The sequence below is a fragment of the Bombina bombina genome, chromosome 2 (assembly GCF_027579735.1).
Source record: "Bombina bombina isolate aBomBom1 chromosome 2, aBomBom1.pri, whole genome shotgun sequence".
NCBI classification, from domain to species: domain Eukaryota; kingdom Metazoa; phylum Chordata; class Amphibia; order Anura; family Bombinatoridae; genus Bombina; species Bombina bombina.
The window spans coordinates 816,399,771-816,426,844 of record NC_069500.1 but is presented as its reverse complement, the minus strand read 5'-3'; the positions used below and the strand labels follow the sequence as shown (position 1 = coordinate 816,426,844).

Genomic DNA, 27,074 nt, shown 5'->3' with positions numbered 1-27,074 from the left:
TATCAAGCCGTCGACTTTCTTGCATTCGATGGCACCAATACGCTCACCTAAGTTTACCTAACATCACTGCCGCAGACCTGAATACGTTCTCCAAAGTTACCAAATAAGCTGTCAAAAAGCCACGCACCAAGTACGGGGCGATGAACAGCGGACTGTTGGTAACTAACAGTCATCGATCTCGCTGCTATTCTGCTTTTTTACAGGTTTCTTGGTACCCTGTCACTAAACACCCACACTATACTATATTGTTTACCCAATATACCGCTGCTCCTGGACCCTGCCGGACCTAAATAAAGTGTTTAACCCCTAAACAGCCGCTCCTGGAGCCCACCGCAACTCTAATAAATGTATTAACCCCTAAACCGCCGCTCCCGGAGCCTACCTACATTATACATATTAACCCCTAATCTTCCACCCCCTATACCGCCGCCACCTACATAAAATTATTAACCCCTATCCTGCCGCTCCCGGACCACGCCGCAACTAAATAAAGTTTTAACCCCTAAACTGCCGCTCCTGGAGCCCACCGCCACCTACATTATATTTATTAACCCCTAATCTGCCCCCCCATACACCGCCACCACCTAATTTATATTTATTAACCCCTAATCTGCCCCCCTACACCGCCGCCACTATATTAAATGTATTAACCCCTAAACCTAAGTCTAACACTAACCCTAACACCCCCTTACTTAAATATAATTTAACTAAATCGAAATAAATTATTCCTATTTAAAACTAAATACTTACCTATAAAATAAACCCTAAGATAGCTACAATATAACTTATAGTTACATTGTAGCTATCTTAGGATTTATTTTTATTTTACAGGCAACTTTGTATTTATTTTAACTAGGTACAATAGTTATTAAATAGTTATTAACTATTTAATAACTACCTAGTTAAAATAAAGACAAAAGAACCTGTAAAATAAAACCTAAGTTACAATTACACCTAACACTACACTATCATTAAATTAATTACCTACATTAACTACAATTAACTACAATTAAATAAAATTAAATAAAATTATCTAAAGTACAAAAAAAAACACTAAATTACAGAAAATAACAAAATAATTACAAGTTTTTTTTAAACTAATTACACCTAAGCTAATCCCCCTAATAAAATAAAAAAAAGCCCCCCAAAATAATAAAAAGCTCTACCCTATACTAAATTACAAATAGCCCTAGGGCCTTTTGCGGGGCATTGCCCCAAAGTAATCAGCTCTTTTACCTGTAAAAAAAAGTACAATACCCCCCCAACATTAAAACCCACCACCCACACACCCAACCCTACTCTAAAACCCACCCAATCCCCCCTTAAAAAAAACCAACACTAACCCCTTAAAGATCACCCTACCTTGAGACGTCTTCACCCAACCGGGCCGAAGTCTTCCACGAAGCCGGGCGAAGTGGTCCTCCAGACGGGCAGAAGTCTTCATCTAAGCCGGCCAGAAGAGGTCCTCCAGATGGGCAGAAGTCTTCATCCAGACGGCATCTTCTATCTTCATCCGTCCGGCGCGGAGCGGGTCCATCTTCAAGACATCCGACGCGGAGCATCCTCTTCCAACGACATCCGACGACTGAATGAAGGTAACTTTAAGTGACGTCATCCAAGATGGTATCCCTTGAATTCCGATTGTCTGATAGAATTCTATCAGCCAATCGGAATTAAGGTAGGAAAAATCCTATTAGCTAGTGCAATCAGCCAATAGGATTGAGGTTCAATCCTATTGGCTGATCCAATCAGCCAATAGGATTGAGCTCGCATTCTATTGGCTGATTGTAACATATATTTTTAAGTTAGGGGGTGTTAGGGTTAGTGTTAGACTTAGGTTTAGGGGTTAATACATTCGATTTAGTTAAATTATATTTAAGTTAGGGGATGTCAGGGTTAGTGTTAGACAGGTTTAGGGGTTAATACATTTAAGATAGTGGTGGCGGTGTAGGGGGGGCAGATTAGGGGTTAAGAAATATAATGTAGGTGGCAGCGGTGTAGGGGGGCAGATTAGGGGTTAATAAGTATAATGTAGGTGGCGGTGGGCTCCGGGAGCGGCGGTTTAGGGGTTAAGCACTTTATTTAGTTGCGGCAGGGTCCGGGAGCGGCGGTTTATGGGTTTATAAGTTAAATGTAGGTGGCGGCGGTGTAGGGGGGCAGATTAGGGGTTAATAAGTATAATGTAGGTGGCGGTGGGCTCCGGGAGTGGCGATTTAGGGGTTAAACACTTTATTTAGTTGCGGCGGGGTCCGGGAGCGGTGGTTTAGGGGTTAATAAGTATAATGTAGGTGGCGGCGGTGTAGGGGGGGCAGATTAGGGGTGTTTAGACTCGGGGAACATGAGCTTTCGCTGCTTTGCATTGATTCCTATGGCATCCGCGGCCTCCAGGGCGGTGGATTGAAAACCAGGTACGCTGGGCCGGAAAAGTGCAGAGCGTACCTGCTAGTTATTTGATAACTAGCAAAAGTAGTCAGATAGTGCCGAACTTGCGTTCGGAACATCTGTAGTGACGTAAACATCGATCTGTGTCAGACTGAGTCCGGCAGATCGTATGTTACGTCACTAAATTCTACTTTTGCCGGTCTGTAGGGTTTGATAACTAAGGCAAATCAGGCTCGTCACAAATACGCTGCAGAATTCCAGCGTATTTGCGGTTGACGGCTTGATAAATAGAGGCCTATGTCTTTTGACGAGGTTATATGATGGGTAGATATCCAAATAAATAATACAAATGTTATGAACTGCATCAATGGCTCAAAATGAATTTTGCTCAAAATCATATAATTATTGGGCCAAATGCACTGATCTTTTGTCAATCATCTATTTATTTTAGTGGTGAAAGCGGAGCAGGGAAAACAGTGGCTGCAAAATACATTATGGGATACATATCCAAAGTGTCTGGGGGTGGAGACAAAGTGCAGGTACCCATAATCCTACTCACCCATGCACATTATTCTTCATCTTTTCATTGACTATTTACTAATAATGTGATTCCACAGTCCTTCTTCAGTTGAAACAAGTGTTAATTTTGTCACAGCATTGATGGGGTGCTTGTCCTGGGTGTTTATGCCATTTAAGTGGACATTTTGGTACCTCCTGTTGGGGTAGGAGGAGAGGGTTGGTTTTTATGGAGGCGTGCCACGTAAGGTGGATAGCCCGTATTAGTAGCTACCAGGGCAAGCTCTGTTGTTGAGGGTTTTAAGATGTTTATATTTTAATGTTATGGTGTTTAATAAAACAAGCTGTGGACTTTTTCACCCCAAATGATTTGGTGTCTGTATTCGTGATCAGGTTGTCCAATGACTGGAAAATGTTGGGTCAAGATAGCGCACCCTGAGCTATTGGTTATGTTCCCCTTGTAATCATAGCCTCTTTGTCTTTGTTTTTTAGCATGTCAAAGATATCATTCTCCAGTCCAACCCTCTTCTTGAAGCATTTGGTAATGCTAAGACTGTACGAAATAACAACTCCAGCCGATTTGTGAGTACATACACTAGAATCAGAGGGATAGAGAATTTTGAAACATGGCAAATGTTTTTGTTTTGTTATATTTTTACTTGCAAGACAAGCTGGAAGTTTAATGTCATTGCAAAATGAGACAACACTATACATAATACCACACCACACATCATACAACACACAATACTACATACAATACCAGCCCACACACACAATCCCGCCCCACACCCAATACCACCCCCCAAACACACAATACCATATCACACATATAATGCCACACCACACACAATACCACACTACACTTAATACCACACAATGCACACAGCACACCCAATACCACACCACACACAGTACCACACAATACCAAGCCACACACAATACCACAAACTGCACACAGCACAACAGTACCACACCACAACTAGTACTACACCACATAGTACCACACACTGCACACACAACACACAATATCAGGCCACACACAATACAATACACTGTACACACAACACCACACAAAATACCACACCACACACATAATTTTTCTAATGCTCACTGAGTTTTTTTTAATTGGAAAAAATCTCTACCTTTATATCACTCTATTCACTGATATAGTTATCTATAAATGGGCAGGATGGCATGCAAACCACTATATTTAGTCATAAGTTATTACAGTGTCAATAAAACCATAATTGCATACAACAGTTGTAACAGTGAGTATTATATATTGTGCTAAGACAACACATGCCTTTATTTTGCCAAAATACTTTTTGCTTCCTTTTACAGGGTAAATACTTTGAGATCCAGTTTAGTCGTGGGGGGGAGCCAGATGGTGGGAAAATCTCTAACTTCCTTTTGGAAAAATCCCGAGTGGTCAATCAGAATGAGAATGAGCGCAACTTTCATGTCTTTTACCAGGTAAGGGTTGTGCTGTGTAAACTTATAGTCATCCCTTTTTTTTATATGTAGTCTAACAACTCAATGAAGGCAATAATTGTTTAGTGGGGCTAAAGCCAAGAGCAATGTCACTTGCATGTTGTATTTTGATGAACAATGGATGATCAGACTTCTTTGATCCAAATAATGACTTCTAAGTTCCTTAACCCCTTCGCTACTGGGACTTTAAGAGAAGAACTTTCCCAAAATACCTGATAATTTTTAGCATTTTTGTCATCACTCCATTTAAACATTTATTTACCTATCAAAACTATATATATATTTTTAAGTACAACCCAAGGTATTGATCTAGGCCCATTTTGGTATATTTCATGGCACCATTTCACTGCCAAATGGGATCAAATAAAAAAAATTGATAACTTTTTCACAAACTTTGGATTTCTCACTGAAATTATTTACATAATCCTTGTGCAATCGTGGCACAAATGATTGTAAAAGCTTCTCTGGGATCCCCTTTGTTCAGAAATAGCAGACATATATGGCTTTGCCATTGCTTTTTGGTAATTAGAATGCTGCTAATTACAGCTGGGCACCAAACTTTTATTATTACCGGCAGTGAAGGGGATAATCAGGTAGCTTGTAAAGGTTACTATTAGCTGTAGAGTGGAGATTACCCTCCCGCCCCTGATCCCTACCTGATCCCTCCAAAACAACTCTTGTCCCTTCCTCACTGGTCACCACTATCTTAGGTACTGGCAGACGTTTTTTTTTTTAATGATTAGCATTATTATTTTTTATATTATTTTTTTTATGCAGTGTAGGGATCCTCCTCAACCCTCCCACCTACCTGATCCCCCCAAATACCCCCTCTAACCCTAAACTCTCTCAACTGTCTGCCAGTACCTATAAATTACATATATTTTTTATTTTTGTTATCCTTTTTGTAACATTTTCTGTAGTGTAGTGGTTCACCCACCTCCCCCAGCAATTGTTAGTTGGAACCACCCACCCCACTTTTTCTGTAGTGTAGCTCCCCATCCCTCCCTCTCCCTTTATTTTTTTCTGCAGTTTAGGGCTATCCCACTCTCTCCCCTGCTGGACCGCCCACCTTCCTCCTGGTTTCCCTCCCACACCTCCCGATGGCTTCTGCTTCACACAGTGTCAATGTCTGTAATGATCTGGCATTTGCCTTCCTATGGAACCGGAGCACCGATTGTGCTCCAGTTCTATATGCAGGGAGATGCCTAGAGCTCATGAACTCCAGCTCTCGACTGTAACTTAACAGCGGATACTGCTGGAGCTCCCTGCTGCTCAGACGTATATGCAGTACGACAGGCAAAGTAACGCATGAAGTATATATACATCACATTGGGTTAAAGGGACAGTCTAGTCAAAATTAAACTTTCATTATTCAGATAGGATATGTAATTTTAATCAACTTTCCAATTTACTTTTATCATCAAATTTGTTTTTTTCTCTTGGTATTCTTAGTTTAAACTAAACATAGGTAGGCTCATATGCTAATTTCTAAGCCTTTGAGGGCTGCCTCTTATAACATGCTTTTTAAATTGCTTTTCAACACAAAGAGACAGAAAGTACACGTGTGCCATATAGATAACACTGTGTTCAGGCACAGAAGGTTATTTAAGATTTAGCACAAAACAATGCTAAATTTAAGACAATAGATAATAAACAGTCACAGTCATGTGATCAGGGGGCTGGAAGAAGGTTCCTAGATACAAGGTAATCACAGAGGTAAAAAGTATATTAATATAACTGTGTTGGTTATGCAAAACTGGGGAATGAGTAATAAAGGGATTATCTATATTTTAAAACAATAACAATTCTATGGTAAACTGTCCCTTTAAGGGGTTAAAGAGACATAAAACCCAAGTTTTTTCTTTCGTGATTCAGATAGAGCGTTTTATTTTAAATAACTTTCCAATTTAATTTTATTATCTAATTTGTTTTATTCTCATGATATCCTTTGTTGAAAAGGATACGTAAGTAGACTCATGAGCTGATACTGCACATATACGCCTCATGTTATTGGCTCACCAAATGCATTTAGCTAGCTCTCAGTAGTGCATTGCTTCTTCTTCAATCAAGAATACCAAGAGAGCAAATCAAATCTGATACTAGAAGTAAGTTAGAAAGTTGTTTAAAATATAGAAATGGAAATACAAATTAAATGTTTAAGGTTCAAATAGAAGTACAATATAAAACAATATTTTCAATTTACTTCTATTAAAGGGACATTAAACCCAAAAAATGTCTTTCATGATTCAGATTGAGCATGCAATTTTAAGCAACATTCCAATTTACTTCTATAATCTAATTTGCTTCATTCTTTAGATATCCTTTGTTAAAGAAATATCAATGCACATGGGTGAGCCAATCACATGAGGCAAATATGTGCAGTCACCAATCAGAAGCTACTGAGCCTATCTAGATATGCTTTTCAGGAAAGAATATCAAGAGAAAAAAGCAAATTTGATGATGGAAGTAAATTAGAAAGTTGTTTAAAATGGTATTATCTATCTTAATCATGAAAGAAAAAATTTGGGTTTAATGTCCCTTTAACTTTAGCTCTTTTTCTTTGTGTCCTTTGTTAAGACATAACTCTTATAGAGAATAGTTTCAATAAAGGAAACCAAGAGAGGTACATTTTATACTTTTTATAATAGAAGCAAAGTTGAAAGTAGTTTTTTTTAATTGCATGCAGTATCTGAATTGTGAAAGTTTAATTTTGATTTTGTATTATTTGTTGAAAAAAACATACCTAGGTATGCTCAATAGCAGCAATGCACTACTAGAAGCTAGCTGATGATTGGTGGCTGCAGATACTGTATATGCCTCTTGTTATTGGCTCCAGAGGTGTTCAACTAGCTCCCAGTAATGCATTGCTGCTCCTGAGTTTACTCTTTAATAAAGGATTCCAAAAGAATGAAGTAAATTTGATAATAGAAGTAACTTGGTAAGTTGTTTAAAATGACATGCTCTATCTGAGTCATGAAAGATTAAAGGTAACTGAAATCCAAAAAAAAATGTTTTGTGATGTACGTCTATTATTAAATTTGCTTTGTTCCCATGGTTTTCTTGGTTGAAGAGATACCTAGGTAGGCATCTGGAGCACTACATGACAGGAAATAGTGCTGCCATCTAGTGCTCTTGCAAATGGATAAAATTCTTGCAAACTGCTGTCATATAGTGCTCCCAAGTTTTTTTCAACAAAGGATGCAAAGAGAATGAAGAAAATTTGATAATAGAAGTAAATTAGAAACTTGATTTAAATTGTATGCCCTGTGTGAGTGACAATAGAAAACTTTTAGTTTTCATGCCCATTTAAATTGTATGTTACTGTCCCTTTAAATGTAACAATATTAATCATTCATGTTTCTGCTTCCTCTTGTTTCTCTACAGCTGCTAGAGGGGGCTTCACAAGAACAGAGACAGAATCTGGGGATAATGTCAGCTGATTATTATTTTTATTTAAATCAATCAGAAACATACAAAGTGGATGGAACAGATGATAAGAGTGATTTCTATGAAATGCTGGTGAGTGGTCTCACACTTTTGTACGTTTCATTTGTTTATTTCACATATAAAACTTCCATTTCATCTTCTGTCTCGTGGCTCCTCAGAACGCCATGCAAGTGATCGGTATTACCGGGGAGGAGCAGCAGTTAGTCCTGCAAATCGCCGCTGGCATATTACATTTAGGGAACATCAACTTTCAAGAACAAGGGAACTACGCCGGGGTAGAATGTGCAGACCGTGAGTAATACAACTGGAATTTGCAATGCATTCTGAATATATAACTTTGTGATGTGTGAAACAATTGCTCTTTCCTAAACCTGCATTCCAAATGAGTGAGATTCAGCTGAGGGTGAATAAAAGAGGGTTCTTCTAAAGTTCGTCTTCTTTACAATAAAACTAAATTCATTTGGATCAAATTAGTTGGAAAACATAATGATAAGATTTCTTATGAATAATAATACTGTGTTGGGTGTTCTAGTGATACTGTCTCTGTCTTATACTAAAGGAGATAGCTTTGAGTCTTTGGGGCCAAATCCCCTGTTCCCGCGCGAGCCTTCAGGCTCGCCAGAAACAGTAGTTATGAAGCAGCGGTCTACAATCCGCCCGATCCTATATGATCGGGCTGATTGACACCCCATGCTAGCAGCCTATTGGCCGCGAATCTGCAGGGGGCAGCATTGCACAAGCAGTTTACAAGAACTGCTTGTGCAATAATAAATGCAGACAGCGTATTTATCGTTGTGAGATGGACATGATACATTGTATCATGTCCATCTGCACTTTAATAAATCGGCCCCTTTAAGTGTCTTTTTGTCTTCTTACAAGTGACTTTTCATGAGTGATACTGTTTTTCTTGTGTTCTAGTCCTGGCTTTCCCTGCCTACTTGCTGGGTATAGACAAGGACCGTCTAAATAATAAGATTACTAGTCGTAAAATGGACAGCAAGTGGGGAGGACGTTCCGAATCCATCACTGTCACCCTAAATGTTGAGCAGGCCTCCTACACTAGGGACGCTCTAGCAAAAGCACTATATGCAAGGGTGTTTGACTTTCTGGTAGAGGTAAGAATAAATATGCTGAACCTTACTTACATTGAGGGACATTTTGGATTATTCACAAAAAAAAATAGGGTCTTTCTTACATACAGTCACACTCAATGTGAAAGAGAGGCAGAACAAAAGGGCAACCTACTTTCCTTAAAATGACATAAAACAAGTTGGGATAGAGACAAAAAATAATAAAGTACTTTAATTACTTTACTGCAAATTTATACTGCAGTGACTTGTCATTAATCCTTTCTTTTTAGTTTCTGAATTGTAAAGCTCTAACTGCCCCCCACACAATTCCTTTTATGGCTGTATCTATATCTATTGTGGTTTTGGTACAATGCAAAAGTGCATAGGGATTATCTGCTGGAGCAGGCCTAGAAGCTGTGAACTCAGTTGAAATACAATGCCTGTGTCTAAACACTGATAAGGGGGGGGGGAGTTAGCTGCTCCAGGCAGCTTAGCTATGTAATTCATTTTGCTTATTTTTGAAAATTATTTTAAAATACTTGCCAGCAATTTTTAATTTTTTTAATGCAAACTATTTTTAATCACTTTTAGGATATACAGAGATCTCAACCTGTTGTTTTATGTCCCTTTAAGTAGTTACAGGGCCTATGACACAAATGTTACCCTGCTGAAACTAAATGGACTATGTATACATTTTGAAATACTCAGAGAGTTAATTATCTATATGGGTAAATAATACAAATACCTTATTTTTCTTGTTTCATTAGTCTATTAACAGGGCCATGCAAAAACCTCATGAAGAATACAGCATTGGAGTGCTAGATATATATGGCTTTGAAATATTCCAGGTATTTATTTTTGTCAATAATTTCTTAAAAGCATTAATATAGAGTAATATAATTGTGGCTGTACACTGCAGGTGTAGTGAGGGACACTGCTGACCAGTAAGAAAGAGTGCCTGACAGTGAAATAAAGTGTAGTATACTAGCAATTATTATCAAAGATAATGAAAAACAGCACACTCTTTGTCACTGGAACACAGAATCACAGACTTGCCAAGCCTTCATCTGCAGTATCAAACAATAGTTTCTTCCTCCAATTTTAAAACAGGCTTTTGTTTTCTAATATTGGGCCCAAGGAAAAAAAATGTACAACGTTTCAGGCCAGCATTAGGCCCTTAGTCATTTATCATGGCATGACTAAGGGCCTAGTGCTGCCCTAAAACGTTGTACATTTTATCCTTGGACCCAATATGAGAAAATAAAAGCCTGTTTTAAAATTGAAGGCTGGAAACTATTGTTTGATACTGTATTCTACTAGCAAGCTAGACTACCTTCAATCCCGAGAGAGGTAAATTGAATTACCTCCAAAGACAGTAAGACTTCCTTCTTTTTTTGTAAATGACATTGCCTTCAGCTGAATGAGTCTTCATTCAATCTTCAATCCAGCAAGTAAAATTATCTTCCAAATTTGAGTTTGCATTCTAATGAATGTGATTGCTTTTGAATATATATATATAAGTGCATTGGAGCCCTTTGCAGTTAAGTAGAGGAAAACATGTAAAATCATATTTATGCAATATTTATAGTTAATAAAGTGTTATAATGTATATTTACTGTAACTATTTCACATTCCAATGTTCTGCACATAGCAGAATATGTTATATGTATTTATAAATATATATTCCTGTGTATATGTATATATATATATATATATATATATATATATATATATATATGTGTGTGTGTGTGTGTGTGTGTGAGAGAGAGAAGGAGCAGAGAATAGCGCTAGATAAATGCTAAAGTTAATGATGTATTAGTCATCAGATATAGAATAAAACATGAGATGGTTACAATCTGAGTTTCAGAATGATTAGTTTATTAAATTAAAACCCAAATAGTGTGGTCAAGTGGATATGAATAGAATATAAATTCAGATGTGAATGATGGTTCTGTTTATAATCATATAGAGTTTATTATATAATCATATTAAAGAATCTAATATATATATATTAATCTAATATATATTAATCTAATATAATATATATAATTATATGTAAATGTGTATAGGATATATGAAATTAATACCAAATGCAAAATCAAAGCTCTCTGGATGTGGAAACAAATGGAGTAAATTAATATAGGTCTGTCCCTCAAACACCATCTAACTCGTAGAAATTATGAAGGTGAGGGGGGTGACCAAATACTACAAAAATAACCGCCAATATTAAGACATGGAGAATAAAATGAAATAATAATCAATATAAAAGTTGATATGATTGGCGTGTAATACCAAGTGAGAATGAGGATATAAATTTAAAAATAATTGTATAAATATTGCAGCACCTAAAAAAATCTAAAAAGTCTAACAGCTACAAAATAGATAGCGGTAAACACAGAACAGATTCTAACCGGTTAAAAACGAGTAGCTTCGCACTGGGGCCAGGGTGTCAGAAATAGAAGTGTAAATTAAATTAGAACACAAATACACACGAGAAAAATATATATACAAAAAAAATATTAATGGATGAAAAACAATTGAAGGAACATAAAGTATTGAATGCTAAGTAACTTATCTGGTCCCCCTAAAGGGGAAAGGTGTGTGGTAGCATGGACAACGCTATGTGATGAACGAGAGATACCGAAACCGGAAGTGACATCACAAAGTATTGCGATCCCTTGCACGTTTCATGAAACACTAGTCCACTTCGTCAGAGGGTAATCCAGTACAGTCCTCAGAAGCTATTTATACTGGGAGACCGGAAATGGCAAATTATATTAGACACCAATAAGATACTTAAAACAAAATGGTTATTTATTAGAAATGACTCTCTATGAATTTATTCTGCTTTTGCAATAGATCAAAGAGTTAAAAATCTAGTTGATATAAGAGTGTTTTGTGAGACAAAGAATATGTGATTATTTTTATACTCACCGGAATGGTCCACTGAATAAAAAATTAATTTTGTTTAAAAACAATATTATTGTATTTTTATTTTATATATATTATATTATGTATTTTATATAACTGCAAAAAGATTCATCATCATTGAGCTATTATATTGCAGCATACATATTAATGCAGAGTGAATGTTGTATATCAGAAGATATTAATAGATATTAAAGAAATCACACCCTTTTAAAATATATACAAATTGTGATAAACACTATAAAATAAAATAAAAGAAATATAATAAAAGAAATATTAATAACAGACAATTTATTTTACAAGCTAATGGTTAATTAAAAGCTAATGGTTAATTAAAACTGGGGACAGTTATATTAAAGTAGTTATTTATAAAAAGGCTGCTAGGTCAATGTCTCTATTTAAACCGTATGGAACTCTAGTGTTTAAACGATATATCCAATATGTTTCTCTTTTCCTAAGTTGCAATAATCTTTCTTTTCCCCAACTTGGAGGAATTTGTTCAATAGCCTTTATGCGTAATGCTTTTGAATTTGTATTATGGTATTCTTCAAAGTGGGTGCTTAAACCATATTCTGAGGACTCCCCTTCAATATTTTTGACATATTCAAGGAGCCTTGTCTTAAGGGTGCGTTTCGTTCTTCCAATGTAAAATTTCTTAGAAATGCATTCAATTTGATATATTACGTAGTCTGATTTACAGTTCATAAAACTTTGTATTGGAATCTATAGCGTGGTTTGTATATTTGCAACACTCACAGTTTTTCCTGCCGCATTTAAAAAAATCCATTTATTGGATTTACATTGATAAAATTTGTTTTATTACTGCATTTAAGTTTTGTGGGTGCTAGAATGTTTTTTAAATTCATATTTTTGCTGTATGTCATTATTGGTTTATTAGATATGAGTGTCCCTATGGGGTCCTCCTTTAAAATGTGCCAATGTGTTTTCAGGATCCTCTCTATTTGTGGTGCTGCATTTTTATATGTGTGATGTAATGAGGATCATTGTGTTTTATATTTTGTGGTTTTTGTTTTGTCTTTTGCTTGTTAGAGTTTTTCTATCCAGTTTTTCAACCCTTCCATAAGCCTCTTCTACGTTTATGGAGTCAAAAAATGTTTCATTAAATTTTTCTTTGTTGCTGCTTGTTCAAAATCAGTTTTCTTTGAGCAATTACGTTTAATCCTTTGAAATTGACCAAACGGTATGTTTTTAATCCATTGAGGATGATATCCACTGGTGGCATCCAAGTATCCGTTTGTGTCAGTCTCTTTTATGTACAATTTTGTGTGTATTTTATCTTCCTCAATGTATATAGTTATATCCAGAAAATGTATTGTCTGTTGGTTCCACTCTTTCGTGAATGTGAGATTAAATTAATTTTTATTGATCCAATCAACAAAGTCATGGAAGAGGTTCTGTTCTCCTTTCCATATCACCAAAATATTGTCAATGAACCTATACCACTTGACTATATAGGGTAGAAAGGGATTGTCATTCCAAATTTTTATATCCTCAAATTGTCCCATTTATAGATTTGCGAAGTTCGGAGCAAATTTTGTGCCCATGGCCGTCCCTACTAATTGCAGAAATATTTTATTCTCAAAGCAAAAATAATTTTTTGAAAGAATGAATTTGATAGCTTCACATATAAAGTTTGTTTGTTCTTTATTCAAGTTATTTTTTAGTTAATATTCAATTGCTTTGACAGCTTTTTTGTGTGGAATCGAGGTATATAGAGCAGTAACATCTAGAGTTGCAAAAGAGAATTCTCTCTCCCATTTTAAATCTTTCAATATCGAAAAATGTGATGTGTGTCTCTTATATGCGATTTGAGTTCTGGTACCAGAGGATGTAAATAGTGATCCACATATTGTGAGAGACTGCTCGTCAAATTATTTATCCCTGAAATGATTAGCCTGCCGGGGGGATTGCTTTGGTTCTTGTGAATCTTTGGAAGATGATAGAATGTGGCCATTTTGGGATTGTCATTCTTCAAGAATCTATGTTCTTCAATTGTTAAGATTTTCTTTTTGAGTGCGTTGTTTATAAGAAACATATGTTCGTTTGAGAACTGTACTGTTGGATCTTGCTTTAACAAACTATAGGTAGATTTATCTTCTAATATCCTTTGTGCTCTGTAAGATAGTCCTTTCGATCTTGGATTACGATAGCACCACCTTTATCTGCTTCTCTGAAAACGATATTGGGGTCTTTACTTAAATCTTCTAAGGCTTGTTTCTCTCTTCTATTCCAATTTGTGTTCCTTAGTTTGAAAGAATGGCACATATATATATATATATATCCGAAAAAAACATCAGATATATGTAGAAATATGTATTTAGGATTAAATAGAACATATAAATAGAAAGTATGTGAAGAAAATTGGAATGTAAAGTATTCATATTTTCATGTCGGGTTAACACACATGAGACTATGCGATCGGGTTTGTGAGTGAGTAGGGTGTTAGTTTTTTCCCACTTTTTTTTCTCTATTGACTCCTATGGGAGAATACAGGGAGTGCAGAATTATTAGGCAAGTTGTATTTTTGAGGATTAATTTTATTATTGAACAACAATCATGTTCTCAATGAACCCAAAAAACTCATTAATATCAAAGCTGAATATTTTTGGAAGTAGTTTTTAGTTTGTTTTTAGTTTTAGCTATTTTAGGGGGATATCTGTGTGTGCAGGTGACTATTACTGTGCATAATTATTAGGCAACTTAACAAAAAACAAATATATACCCATTTCAATTATTTATTTTTACCAGTGAAACCAATATAACATCTCAACATTCACAAATATACATTTCTGACATTCAAAAACAAAACAAAAACAAATCAGTGACCAATATAGCCACCTTTCTTTGCAAGGACACTCAAAAGCCTGCCATCCATGGATTCTGTCAGTGTTTTGATCTGTACACCATCAACATTGCGTGCAGCAGCAACCACAGCCTCCCAGACACTGTTCAGAGAGGTGTACTGTTTTCCCTCCTTGTAAATCTCACATTTGATGATGGACCACAGGTTCTCAATGGGGTTCAGATCAGGTGAACAAGGAGGCCATGTCATTAGATTTTCTTCTTTTATACCCTTTCTTGCCAGCCACGCTGTGGAGTACTTGGACGCGTGTGATGGAGCATTGTCCTGCATGAAAATCATGTTTTTCTTGAAGGATGCAGACTTCTTCCTGTACCACTGCTTGAAGAAGGTGTCTTCCAGAAACTGGCAGTAGGACTGGGAGTTGAGCTTGACTCCATCCTCAACCCGAAAAGGCCCCACAAGCTCATCTTTGATGATACCAGCCCAAACCAGTACTCCACCTCCACCTTGCTGGCGTCTGAGTCGGACTGGAGCTCTCTGCCCTTTACCAATCCAGCCACGGGCCCATCCATCTGGCCCATTAAGACTCACTCTCATTTCATCAGTCCATAAAACCTTAGAAAAATCAGTTTTGAGATATTTCTTGGCCCAGTCTTGACGTTTCAGCTTGTGTGTCTTGTTCAGTGGTGGTCGTCTTTCAGCCTTTTTTACCTTGGCCATGTCTCTGAGTATTGCACACCTTGTGCTTTTGGGCACTCCAGTGATGTTGCAGCTCTGAAATATGGCCAAACTGGTGGCAAGTGGCATCTTGGCAGCTGCCCGCTTGACTTTTCTCAGTTCATGGGCAGTTATTTTGCGCCTTGGTTTTTCCACACGCTTCTTGCGACCCTGTTGACTATTTTGAATGAAACGCTTGATTGTTCGATGATCACGCTTCAGAAGCTTTGCAATTTTAAGAGTGCTGCATCCCTCTGCAAGATATCTCACTATTTTTGACTTTTCTGAGCCTGTCAAGTCCTTCTTTTGACCCATTTTGCCAAAGGAAAGGAAGTTGCCTAATAATTATGCACACCTGATATAGGGTGTTGATGTCATTAGACCACACCCTTTCTCATTACAGAGATGCACATCACCTAATATGCTTAATTGGTAGTAGGCTTTCGAGCCTATACAGCTTGGAGTAAGACAACATGCATAAAGAGGATGATGTGGTCAAAATACTCATTTGCCTAATAATTCTGCACTCCCTGTAGGTTATCAATTTTAACTTTGCGTGCGTCAGGTTAGCGCGAGACGGATAACTTTTTACTTTAAACTCATAATACGAGTGCAAGCCGACGCCCACAAAAAGTTTACTTCTAGAGCAATTAGCGATCTAGCCAAAGCTCTAAATAGCACTCCACTCATAATCTTTCCCTAAATCGGTTATGTAAATGTTAGTACTTGCGAAATATTTGCAGGTCTGTTTTGTTATAGTAAAGAAGTCCCTGGGGGCTGGCTTTTTTTTTCTGTATATGTTATATATGACTGTTTTGCAAAGGGAGTTTTTTTTAAATTTGTTTGTTCTTTAAAGCTTTGAAGGTGTTTTTGATTATAAAGTGACGCGTAATTCATGACTGTGATGAGGAGCATTTACAATTCATTATTGATTCCACAATATTTGTGCTGCAATGTTTTTCCCCCGTAAGATAATCTTTTTTTAAAAAAGAATCTAGACCAGACCAATAGCAATTTAATCAGTTTTAAGTAACCTTGTTCATGCAATCATAAATAAATAAATAAATATATATATATATTTATATATATATATATATATATATATAGACAGCAGGCAGGCCAGCACTCACGGTTAACATTTCATCCACCCAGGGTGCTTCCATGGTATTGATAGTAGTAAAGACTCGCCAGGATTTCCAAAGTTACCTTTAATGTAACATTTCGGGGTGTTACCCCCTTCGTCAAACAATACAAACTAACAATCATTGGAAATCCTGGCGAGTGCATCCCCATTCTTTACTACATATATATATATATATATATATACACACACACAAACATTTACTTTGTTCTTTTGGTATCCTTTGTGAAAAAGAATATGTACATATCCTTCACTACTGGGAGCTAGCTGCTGATTGGTGGCTATACACATTGTCTTTGGCTCACTAGTTGTGTTCGGCTAGCTCCCCGTAGTGCATTGCTGCTCTGGAGCTGACTTTAACTATGTGTTTAATCTATAACAATTTATATAAAAGCAACATAACATATTAGAGTATTTTCTTTTTGCACTTGTATATCCCTTTAAGTATCATTGGTAAGCCGTTGTGATACAATAACCATTTCTCTTTTACTCAATCAGAAAAATGGCTTTGAACAATTTTGCATCAATTTTGTGAATGAGAAGCTGCAGCAGATCTTCATTGAGCTGACATTAAAGGCTGAGCAGGTAGAGGGTCTAACCTAGTCCCACTTTGGGTAACAACAATCAGTGAAGGTCATGCAATGCATTATGGGCAATAATAAGCCACATACAAAATGAATTGGTTATGCAGGTGGAAAGATTGAAAAGTTAAGGATGCCATAACCATAGTGTCTAAGAATGAAACAGTATAAATTGATATTAGTGAACTCACCTCAATGAGATACACAGTTCCCAAGGTAAAAACTGTCTTTAACCCCTTAATGACCGAGGACGTGCAGGGTACGTCCTCAAAAAAAAGGCAGTTAACGCCTGAGGACGTACCCTGCACGTCCTCGGTGTGGAAAGCAGCTGGAAGCGATCCTGCTCGCTTCCAGCTGCTTTCCGGTTATTGCAGTGATGCCTCGATATGGAGGCATCCTGCAATAACACTGTCTGGCCATCCGATGCAGAGAGAGCCACTCTGTGGCCCTCTCTGCACCGGACATCGATGGCCGGTATCGTTGGTGGGTGGGAGCCGACTTGGGAGGCGGGTGGGCGGCCATCGATGGGCCGGGTAATGTAGAGGGGGGCGGGATCGGGGGCAGGGCTGATGGGGGCGCGCACGGGCGCGCGCGCGTGCCGGGGGGGGGGGGGGGGGGCGCGTGCACGGGGCGGGAGCGGGTGGGAACGCTACACTACAGAAACTATAACTTATAAAAAGTTTGAGAAATGCTGTATTAAAATTATAATATATATAAATCGGAGGTATCTAGGAGGGGGTGGGGGGTTGGTCTTTGGTGGGGCAGGGAGCTACACTACAGAAAAGGGGAAAAAATAAAAAATATCAGTAATTTTATTCTAAACTGGGTACTGGCAGACAGCTGCCAGTACCCAAGATGGCGGCCATTAAGGCAGAGGGGGAGAGTTAGAGAGCTGTTTGGTGGGGGATCAGTCAGGTTGGGGGCTAAAGGGGGGTCCTACAGAGCAGCATATGTAAATATGCCTTTTCTTAAAAAAAAAAAAAGCCCAAATATAGCTTTTATTTTAGTACTGGCAGAGTTTCTGCCAGTACTTAAGATGGCGGGGACAATTGTGGGGTGGGGGAGGGAAGAGAGCTGTTTGGGAGGATCAGGGGGTCTGATGTTTCAGGTGGGAGGCTAAGCTCTACACTAAAGCTAAAATTAACCCTGCAAGCTCCCTACAAGCTACCTAATTAACCCCTTCACTGCTAGCCATAATACGTGTGATGCGCATTTAGCGGCCTAAGTACCAAAAAGCAACGCCAAAGCCATATGTGTCTGCTATTTCTGAACAAAGGGGATAACAGAGAAAAATTTACAACCATTTATGCCATAATTGCACAAGCTGTTTGTAAATAATTTCAGTGAGAAACAAAAAGTTTGTGAAAAAGGGAACTTTTTTTTTTATTTGATCGCATTTGGCGGTGAAATGGTGGCATGCAATATACCAAAATGGGCCTAGATCAATACTTTGGGTTGTCTGCTACACTACACTAAAGCTAAAATTAACCCTACAAGCTCCCTACAAGCTCCCTAATTAACCCCTGCACTGCTGGGCATAATACACGTGTGGTGCACAGCGGCATTTAGCGGCCTTCTATTTACCAAAAAGCAATGCCAAAGCCATATATGTCTGCTATTTCTGAACAATGGGGATCCCAGAGAAAAATTTACAACCATTTATGCCATAATTGCACAAGCTGTTTGTAAATAATTTCAGTGAGAAACCGAAAGTTTGTGAAAAAGTGAACGATTTTTTGTATTTGATCGCATTTGGCGGTGAAATGGCGGCATGAAATATACCAAAATTGGCCTAGATCAATACTTTGGGATGTCTTCTAAAAAAAAATATATACATGTCAAGGGATATTCAGGGATTCCTGAAAGATATCAGTGTCCCAATGTAACTAGCGCTAATCTTGAATAAAATGGTTTGGAAATAGCAAAGTGCTACTTGTATTTATGGCCCTATAACTTGCAAAAAAAGCAAAGAACATGTAAACATTGGGTATTTCTAAACTCAGGACAAAATTTAGAAACTATTTAGCATGGGTGTTTTTTGGTGGTTGTAGATGTGTTACAGATTTTGGGGGTCAAAGTTAGAAAAAGTGTTTTTTTTCCATTTTTTTCTCATATTTTATAATTTTTTTTACAATAAATTATAAGATATGATGAAAATAATGGTATCTCTGGAAAGTCCATTTAATGGCGAGAAAAACGGTATATAATATGTGTGGGTACAGTAAATGAGCAAGAGGAAAATTACAGCTAAACACAAACACCGCAAAAATGTAAAAATAGCCTTGGTCCCAAACGGACAGAAAATGGAAAAGTGCTGTGGTCATTAAGGGGTTAAAGCAATCCCTGAGGTACCTAGTTATACTGACAAGGCGTCTTAAAGAAACCAGAGAGAATCAGCCCTAAGGCAGGCGACTTATTATACTTGATGTAATGTGAGTTTTATGCACTTTAAACTTTGAATTTTACATATAGGGGTCAATTTATCAAGCTCCATACAGAGCTTGATGCAATAACCTGTCCACCTGCTCTGAGGCAACGGACAGAAATCAACCCGATCGAATACGATCGGTGTGATTGACACCTCCTGATAGCAGCCGATTGGCCACGAATCTGCAGGGGGCGGCATTGCACCAGCAGTTTACAAGAGCTGCTGGTGCAATGATAAATCGCTGTCGGCATTTATTGATGTGCAGTGGACATGATATGCTACATTGTATCATGTCCGCTCGCACATTAATAAATTGACCCCATAGTATTGTAATTAGGACTACATTTTTAGATGATAAAGAATTAATTTTTTGTTATATACTATGTAAAATATGTGACTCACTCTCAGTGAGTGGGCCTGGATCAGAGTGTATTTGTGTGAGAATTCTCAGTTCAATTATTTAAGTATTTTACTTTTGAAAATCTTTCTGGCTTTCTAAACTAATAGGAAAAAAGTAACGTACTAATAGAATAAGTTAAACGGCACTGGCAGCAACAAAATGTTTTCATTTGTATTCAGTTAATATGGAGAATGTTTAGCACTATTGTGGAATGCCATATTAAAGAACATGATGCTGTCTATATACTCTTTTATTCTACGTAGGGCAGCTCATAGCCAGTGGCAGATCTATGGGGGTGCTGAGTGGTGTTATGCACCTCCAAATGCAAGTGTAGCACTCCCGTTGAGCTGCAAAGGGTACCATATATTACATGTGTGCTGTCTTAGCCCCCCAATTAGCCTCCCCAAATATTAAGTTCTAGAACTGCCACTGCTCATAGCTAATAACACAACCTGGTTCAGCCCATTTTCTTTAAGAATTGAGTAAGGACTGCCCCATGTCATGTATGAATTGCTAGCTTTCAGAACTTAGCATGCTTTAGTAAATCTATGGTCTTATGGGTTACGCAGAACTATTGTGTTACACTGATCTAATCTTAAATGTAATGATTTTTTTTCCTTTCCAGGAAGAGTATGTGGCTGAAGGTATAAAATGGACACCCATTGATTATTTCAACAATAAAATTGTGTGTGACCTAATTGAGAACAAGTTGGTAAGAAAATTATATATTAAGAAAAATCATTTTGCAGTATGATATGAAAATAAATATGAATACAGTCATATACATTCACTTGCATGACTAACCTGACAGCCTTTTTGGCAATGGCCCTATGCAATATTTCCTTTTTAGTTATACAGTGACCTCATTTATTTTGTTGGCTGATATTATTATTATTACTGGGAGAAGAAATAGCTTTTCACTCATGATGTATATATATGAGTATATGTGTAGTACACAGCAAGGAATTATGGGTCAGAGATAACAATAGGTATAACTTCCTCTGTGTTCCCAGAATCCTCCAGGAATTATGAGTGTGCTTGACGATGTGTGTGCAACCATGCATGCTACAAGTGGTGGGGCAGATCAAACACTGTTACAGAAGCTCCAAGCAGCTGTTGGGAACCATGAACATTTCAACAACTGGAACTCAGGCTTTGTGATTCACCATTATGCAGGGAAGGTACACAGACTTATTGGTATATATAACTTAAAGATGGAGGAATAATGGTTAGATATCTGTCAAGAGATGAAGATTAATAGAACAGATTTTTGGGTAACATTATTTAACCATTGTCTGACTTTCGTTGTCTTTCTCACTATTGTGCAGGTATCTTATGATATAGAAGGATTCTGTGAAAGGAATCGAGATGTTCTTTTCAGTGATCTCATTGAGCTGATGCAGAGTAGCGAATAGTAAGAAGGACCCTTTAACCCCTCCCCCTCTACATATCATTACTATTTTCTTGTGTTAAATGATGTGACACATCCAGTAATCACCACTCGTAATAGCTTTATATTTATTAAAAAGTAAAACAAAGAGCAAAACATTACAAAACAATCAATATGAGTACTGTGCATATCTTCACACTATGCAATAATTTGGATTTCTGCATAAAATACATACAAATCTTATAGATAGCAGTAAAGTATGAAGCTATATTAGCACTTCCCTTCAGATGCTCGCTGCTAGCCCGGTTCTCCCAAACCGTATCCAGAAACAAGAAATATCGAAAGTGGCACCCCTGGGAATACAAGCTGCCCTTTTCCTCTGAGAACCTGGCTTCTTCCACCTCCAAAATAAAAAGCTCACAATGGTGTAGCACGTTTCAAGCAGTATGGTTGGCGCACACACAGGTTATACTCACAAGATATCAATTTAAATCAGCCTTTTAGTAAAAGCCATCACAATGGTGTCTTCAGATGCAGCTTCAGGATTTATTAAAATATTGCTTAAATATAGCTCAACGCGTTTCGGCAAACAAGCCTTTATCAAGAGCATAAAATCAATACAGGTCAAAGCAAGTTGTAATAGTATTACAACTTGCTTTGACCTGTATTGATTTTATGCTCAGTGCTGCAGCCTTGGGTTTCCCAAAATGGTTGCCCTGAAATAATTTAATGCATTGTTTGATCTTTTAACTTTTACTGCATTCATTTTATGTTAACAAAATAAATGTAATTTGTAAAACAAGTATGGATTATTTAATGATGGATCATTTAGGATTCCCATGCCCATTTTACTTCTTGTCAGATATAAACCTCAATGTTCTAGCACTTATAAAATTCACCTTTTTTTCATTTTCCCATAATCTTTGTATTTTAAAAACTCTCAGTTAAAGGGACATTACAATAGTAAAGTTACATGTTTAATTTTTTTAGAGAATTGTGCCGGACTGGACCACTCCGACCTTTTGTTATTTAACTATACCCCCAAACTGACATATATAATGTACTAGCTTGATTTGCAAAATCATTTGAAGTTTGTAACAACTAATTGACCCACACAAAACAGCCTACTTTAGTTCACAAAATTAAATAATCTCTTATTGATCATCATGCTTTGTCACAGTCATTCAAAATAACAGGCACTGTAGCACTTGTAATCACACATAAGTTGTACTATAAGAGGAAAATAACACACAGACATCAACAGGCAGCATCAAGAGGAGCTGTAACTGTCTTCCTCCCCCCTTGCTTAGCCCACTACAGAGAATATGCACTTTTGAAGCCTTCCTCTATAAATATTGTGGTGTTTTTCCAGTACAGCAGCACTGTGGCTGCCATCTTGGATAACTTGCTACCAGGCCCGGAATGGTCATAGGGCATACAGGGCAAATGCTCCAGTGAGCCAGGCTCCTATGTGGGTCTTGCTGCTATATACCACCGCTCTTAACACGGGTAACAATCTAAAGCTGTTTTAATTTTTCTGTCTGGCTGTCTAGCAGAGCTGCTGCAGGACAAGAGATTTGGTGTCATATGGCTTCCTATCTGACAGAGGTTTAACTGACTGATGTGAGCTGTTCACCTAACCCCTTAGTGACCAGATCATTTTTCGATTTTCTTACCATTAGGGACCAGGGCTATTCTTACATTTTTGCGGTGTTTGTATTTAGCTGTAATTTTCCTCTTACTCATTTACTGTACCCACACATATTATATACCGTTTTTCTTGCCATTAAATGGACTTTCTAAAGATACCATTATTTTTATCATATCATTTAATTTACTATAAAAAAATTATAAAATATGATGAAAAAATTTAAAAAAACACACTTTTTTAACTTTGACCCCCAAAATCTGTTACACATCTACAACCACCAAAAAACACCCATGCTAAATAGTTTTTAAATTTTGTCCTGAGTTTAGAATTACCCAATGTTTACATGTTCTTTGCTTATTTTGCAAGTTATAGGGCAATAAGTACAAGTAGCACTTTGCTATTTCCAAACCATTTTTTTTTTTCAAATTAGCCATAGTTAGCCATAGAATCCCTGAATAACCCTTCACATGTATATATTTATTTTAGTAGACAACCCAAAGTATTGATCTAGGTCCATTTTTGAATATTTCATGCCACCATTTCACCGCCAAATGCGATCAAATTTAAAAAATCATTAACTTTTTCACAAACTTTAGGTTTCTCACTGAAATTATTTACAAACAGATTTTGCAATTATGGCACAAATGGTTGTAAATGATTCTCTGGGATCCCCTTTGTTTAGAAATAGCAGACATATATGTTTTTGGCATTACTTTTTGGTAATTAGAAGGCTGCACCACACTTGTATTATGCCCAGCAGTTAAGGGGTTAATTAGGTAGCGTGTAGGGTTAATTTTAGCTTTAGTGTGGTGTAGTAAACAACCCAAAGTATTGATCTAGGCCCATTTTGGTATATTTCTTGCCACCATTTCACCTCCAAATGTGATCAAATAAAAAAAACCTTACCTTTTTCACTAACTTTAGGTTTCTTACTGAAATTATTTACAAACAGCTTGTGCAATTATGGTACAAATGGTTGCATAGGCTTCTCTGGGATCCCCTTTGTTCAGAAATAGCAGACATATATGGCTTTTGCATTACTTTTTGGTAATTAGAAGGCAGCTAAATGCCGCTGCGCACCACACCTGTATTATGCCCAGCAGTGAAGGGGTTAAGTAGGTAACTTGTACGGTTAATTTTAGATTTAGTGTAGAGATCAGCCTCCCACCTGTCACATCCCACTCCCTGATCCCTCCCTGACCACCCTCAAACAGCTCTCTTCCCTCCCCCACCTCACATTTGTCACCGCCATCTTAAGTACTGGCAGAAAGTTTAATTTTTTTTTATATTGATTCTGCAGTGTTGAATCCCCCCTTAGCCCCCAACCTCCCTGATTCCCCTCATACAGCTCTCTAACCCTCCCCCTCAAGCTATTTGCCGCCATCAAATTATATATAATTAAACATTTTCTGTAGTGTAGCTGCCCCCCCTCCCTTGCCCAACATTTATTCCCCCTCCCTCTCCCTCCTTGCCATACATTTACAAAATATCCCCCCCGCCACACTCCTGACGAATTGCGCACACTTCTGAGTGATCGGATCCGGAATTAGTAAACGATGGGCCACACACCCACCTCCCTGCTACAGTTGCCACCCAGCAACGATCTGCACCATCGATGGTCGATGCAGAGAGGGCCACAGAGTATTGTATTGGTGGGTATTGTATTGGTGGGTAAAAAAGGGTATTGCAGTGATGCCTCAATATTGAGGCATCACTGCAATACCCTGAAAGCACCTGGAAGCGATCACCATCGCTTCCAGCGCTTGAAACCCCATAGGATGTGTCAGGCACGTCCTTAGTCCTTAACTGTATTTTTTTGTAGGACGTGCCTGACACGTCCTTGGTAATTAAGGGGTTAAATGCCTGGGCCTATTTTTGGTCCCAGTCCATTCCTGCTTGCCACATTAAAGGCAAATTCTAGATACTTTGATCACTCTATTGTTGGGGGTTGTTGGTGGCACACAGAGGGGCCAGATATGATACAGGTGGTTCCTGATTGAAGGGCAGAAGGGCCCCACTAAATTTTTGAGCCCAGTCTTAATTGAGACCTTTGAGATCCCTGTAGTTACACCCCTGCCCAAGTGGCGAGACACAGGTTATCTCAAAATTGTAGATAGATAGTAAATATTTACTAGAGGGCATAAAGCGGTCATAAATTTTGTGAAAAACACACGCAGACCCCAAGAACAGTGCTATATTGATATGGGAATAAATAATCTGTGCATACTCCTTACTTACTCAGGTGTGAGGTTGTCTGATTTGTCACAGACACAGACACAGTGCAAATCCATCAGAAGAGACAGCTCTACAGGGAGCTATTTAGCAGTCTATTAATCACCCATTGTAAGGTGGATCAGTTTGATGTAATGCTGGGGGGCACAACACAGTCCTGGGGTGGGGACATGATTGGCCCAGACCTGGCCTACATACACAGAAAGGTAGATTAGAGCTGGCCCTGTGTGATACACAAATAATAATGCTGGTGACTGGGTGGCCCAAAAGAAATTGGTCCCGGCCTGCAACTGGCTCCGGCCCACAGGACAAATGCCCTGTATACCCTATGTCCGGGCCTCTGTTTGACCCCTTTTCTTGAGACAAAAATAAAGCATTGCAGAGTTGCTAGTGTTAAATTGATATATTCTAACAAATTAGACCATGTACAGTTTCCCACTCCAATGGCCTTTTAACACACTATTTTATCCAGTATATTACAACTCATTGCCTCACTCTCTAGCATCTTTTTTCTATCTTTCTTCCTCTAGTTTTTCTCTTTTTTTCTTCCTTTAACTTCCTTGTTTGTTGTTCTAATTTTTCTCCATTTTGCTTCCTTGACATACTCCTTTATTTGTTTTTATCCAGCCGATTTATGCAGAGTCTCTTCCCAGAAAAACTAGATTCAGATAAAAAAGGTCGACCAAGCACAGTGAGCTCAAAAATTAAGGTACTGTATAATAACCTTGCAAAATCTTTACAGGGACATTATACTCAAATATTTTTGTCATGTATTTGAAAAAGCACCATCAGGAACAAACATATTATGCAAAATCTGTTTTAAAGTGGAACTAATACTGTAGTATTGGTTGGGCTTCCTTCTAATGATCATTGGCTCATAAGAAGAACTACCTCTACCTTACTGGTGGAGAGGACTCTGCAAGTGTGACAGGAAAACTCTTGTATATTGAGGAGAGGAGCATGATTTAAAATAATTAAATATATTTTGAAATGCTCTATTTTAGATTAAGTAAACAAAAAAAACATTGACTACAATGTCCCATTAAATTTTAATTTTAAATTGGCAAACCATAAAGGACCAGATTACAAGTGGAGCGTTATTTATTATATATTTACAGTAAATACACATAATAACACTTTATTAAATATGAATATTGTATAAGATTTTACATCTTTTCTACTTAACTGCAAATGGCTCCAATGCACTTATATATATATATATATATATATATATATATATATATATATATATATATATATATATATATATATATATATATATATATATATATATATATATATATATATATATATATGCAAACAGGTGTATAATATGTATTAATACTTTCCCCTTCTGGTGAACCGCAGCCGTCCCACAGTCTCTCCCAAGGTCTGTGTGAATATATCAGGTGTGCTAGCTGGAGGCGCTGGTTCAGCTTGTATCAGTCGTTGGTATCTTCCTTTCCTTTCCTTCCTCAGTTGTATAAGTAGTGTATATTGCAGGTTACCGGCTCCTTCCCAATATGAAAAGACAATATCACAGATTCAGTAAAAAAGTTTGTCTTTATTTGGCTCAACGCAAAAGCGTTTCAACGGTCCCAGCCGTCTTTCTCAAGAGCAAAAAAAGTGCTTTACAAACCAAAGCATGATGCTTTGGTTTGTAAAGCACTTTTTTTGCTCTTGAGAAAGACGGCTGGGACCGTTGAAACGCTTTTGCGTTGAGCCAAATAAAGACAAACTTTTTTACTGAATCTGTGATATTGTCTTTTCATATTGGGAAGGAGCCGGTAACCTGCAATATACACTACTTATACAACTGAGGAAGGAAAGGAAAGGAAGATATATATATATGTGTGTGTATATATGATATATATAT

The 27,074-nt window shown here is 37.5% G+C and overlaps 1 protein-coding gene across 1 annotated transcript in view; it reads left to right on the top strand.

The window, feature by feature from the left end:
- The window catches only part of MYO1F (myosin IF), a 228,463-nt gene that overhangs the window by 159,326 nt on the left and 42,063 nt on the right, over nt 1–27,074 (top strand). Inside the window, exons 5-16 of the mRNA XM_053703064.1 lie at nt 2,834–2,921; nt 3,391–3,480; nt 4,240–4,371; nt 7,774–7,908; nt 7,995–8,127; nt 8,755–8,951; nt 9,674–9,754; nt 17,015–17,101; nt 20,551–20,637; nt 20,939–21,106; nt 21,254–21,339; nt 25,826–25,907. Coding sequence (XP_053559039.1) covers nt 2,834–2,921; nt 3,391–3,480; nt 4,240–4,371; nt 7,774–7,908; nt 7,995–8,127; nt 8,755–8,951; nt 9,674–9,754; nt 17,015–17,101; nt 20,551–20,637; nt 20,939–21,106; nt 21,254–21,339; nt 25,826–25,907 — 1,366 coding nt within the window. The remainder of the gene's footprint in view (nt 1–2,833; nt 2,922–3,390; nt 3,481–4,239; nt 4,372–7,773; nt 7,909–7,994; nt 8,128–8,754; nt 8,952–9,673; nt 9,755–17,014; nt 17,102–20,550; nt 20,638–20,938; nt 21,107–21,253; nt 21,340–25,825; nt 25,908–27,074) is intronic.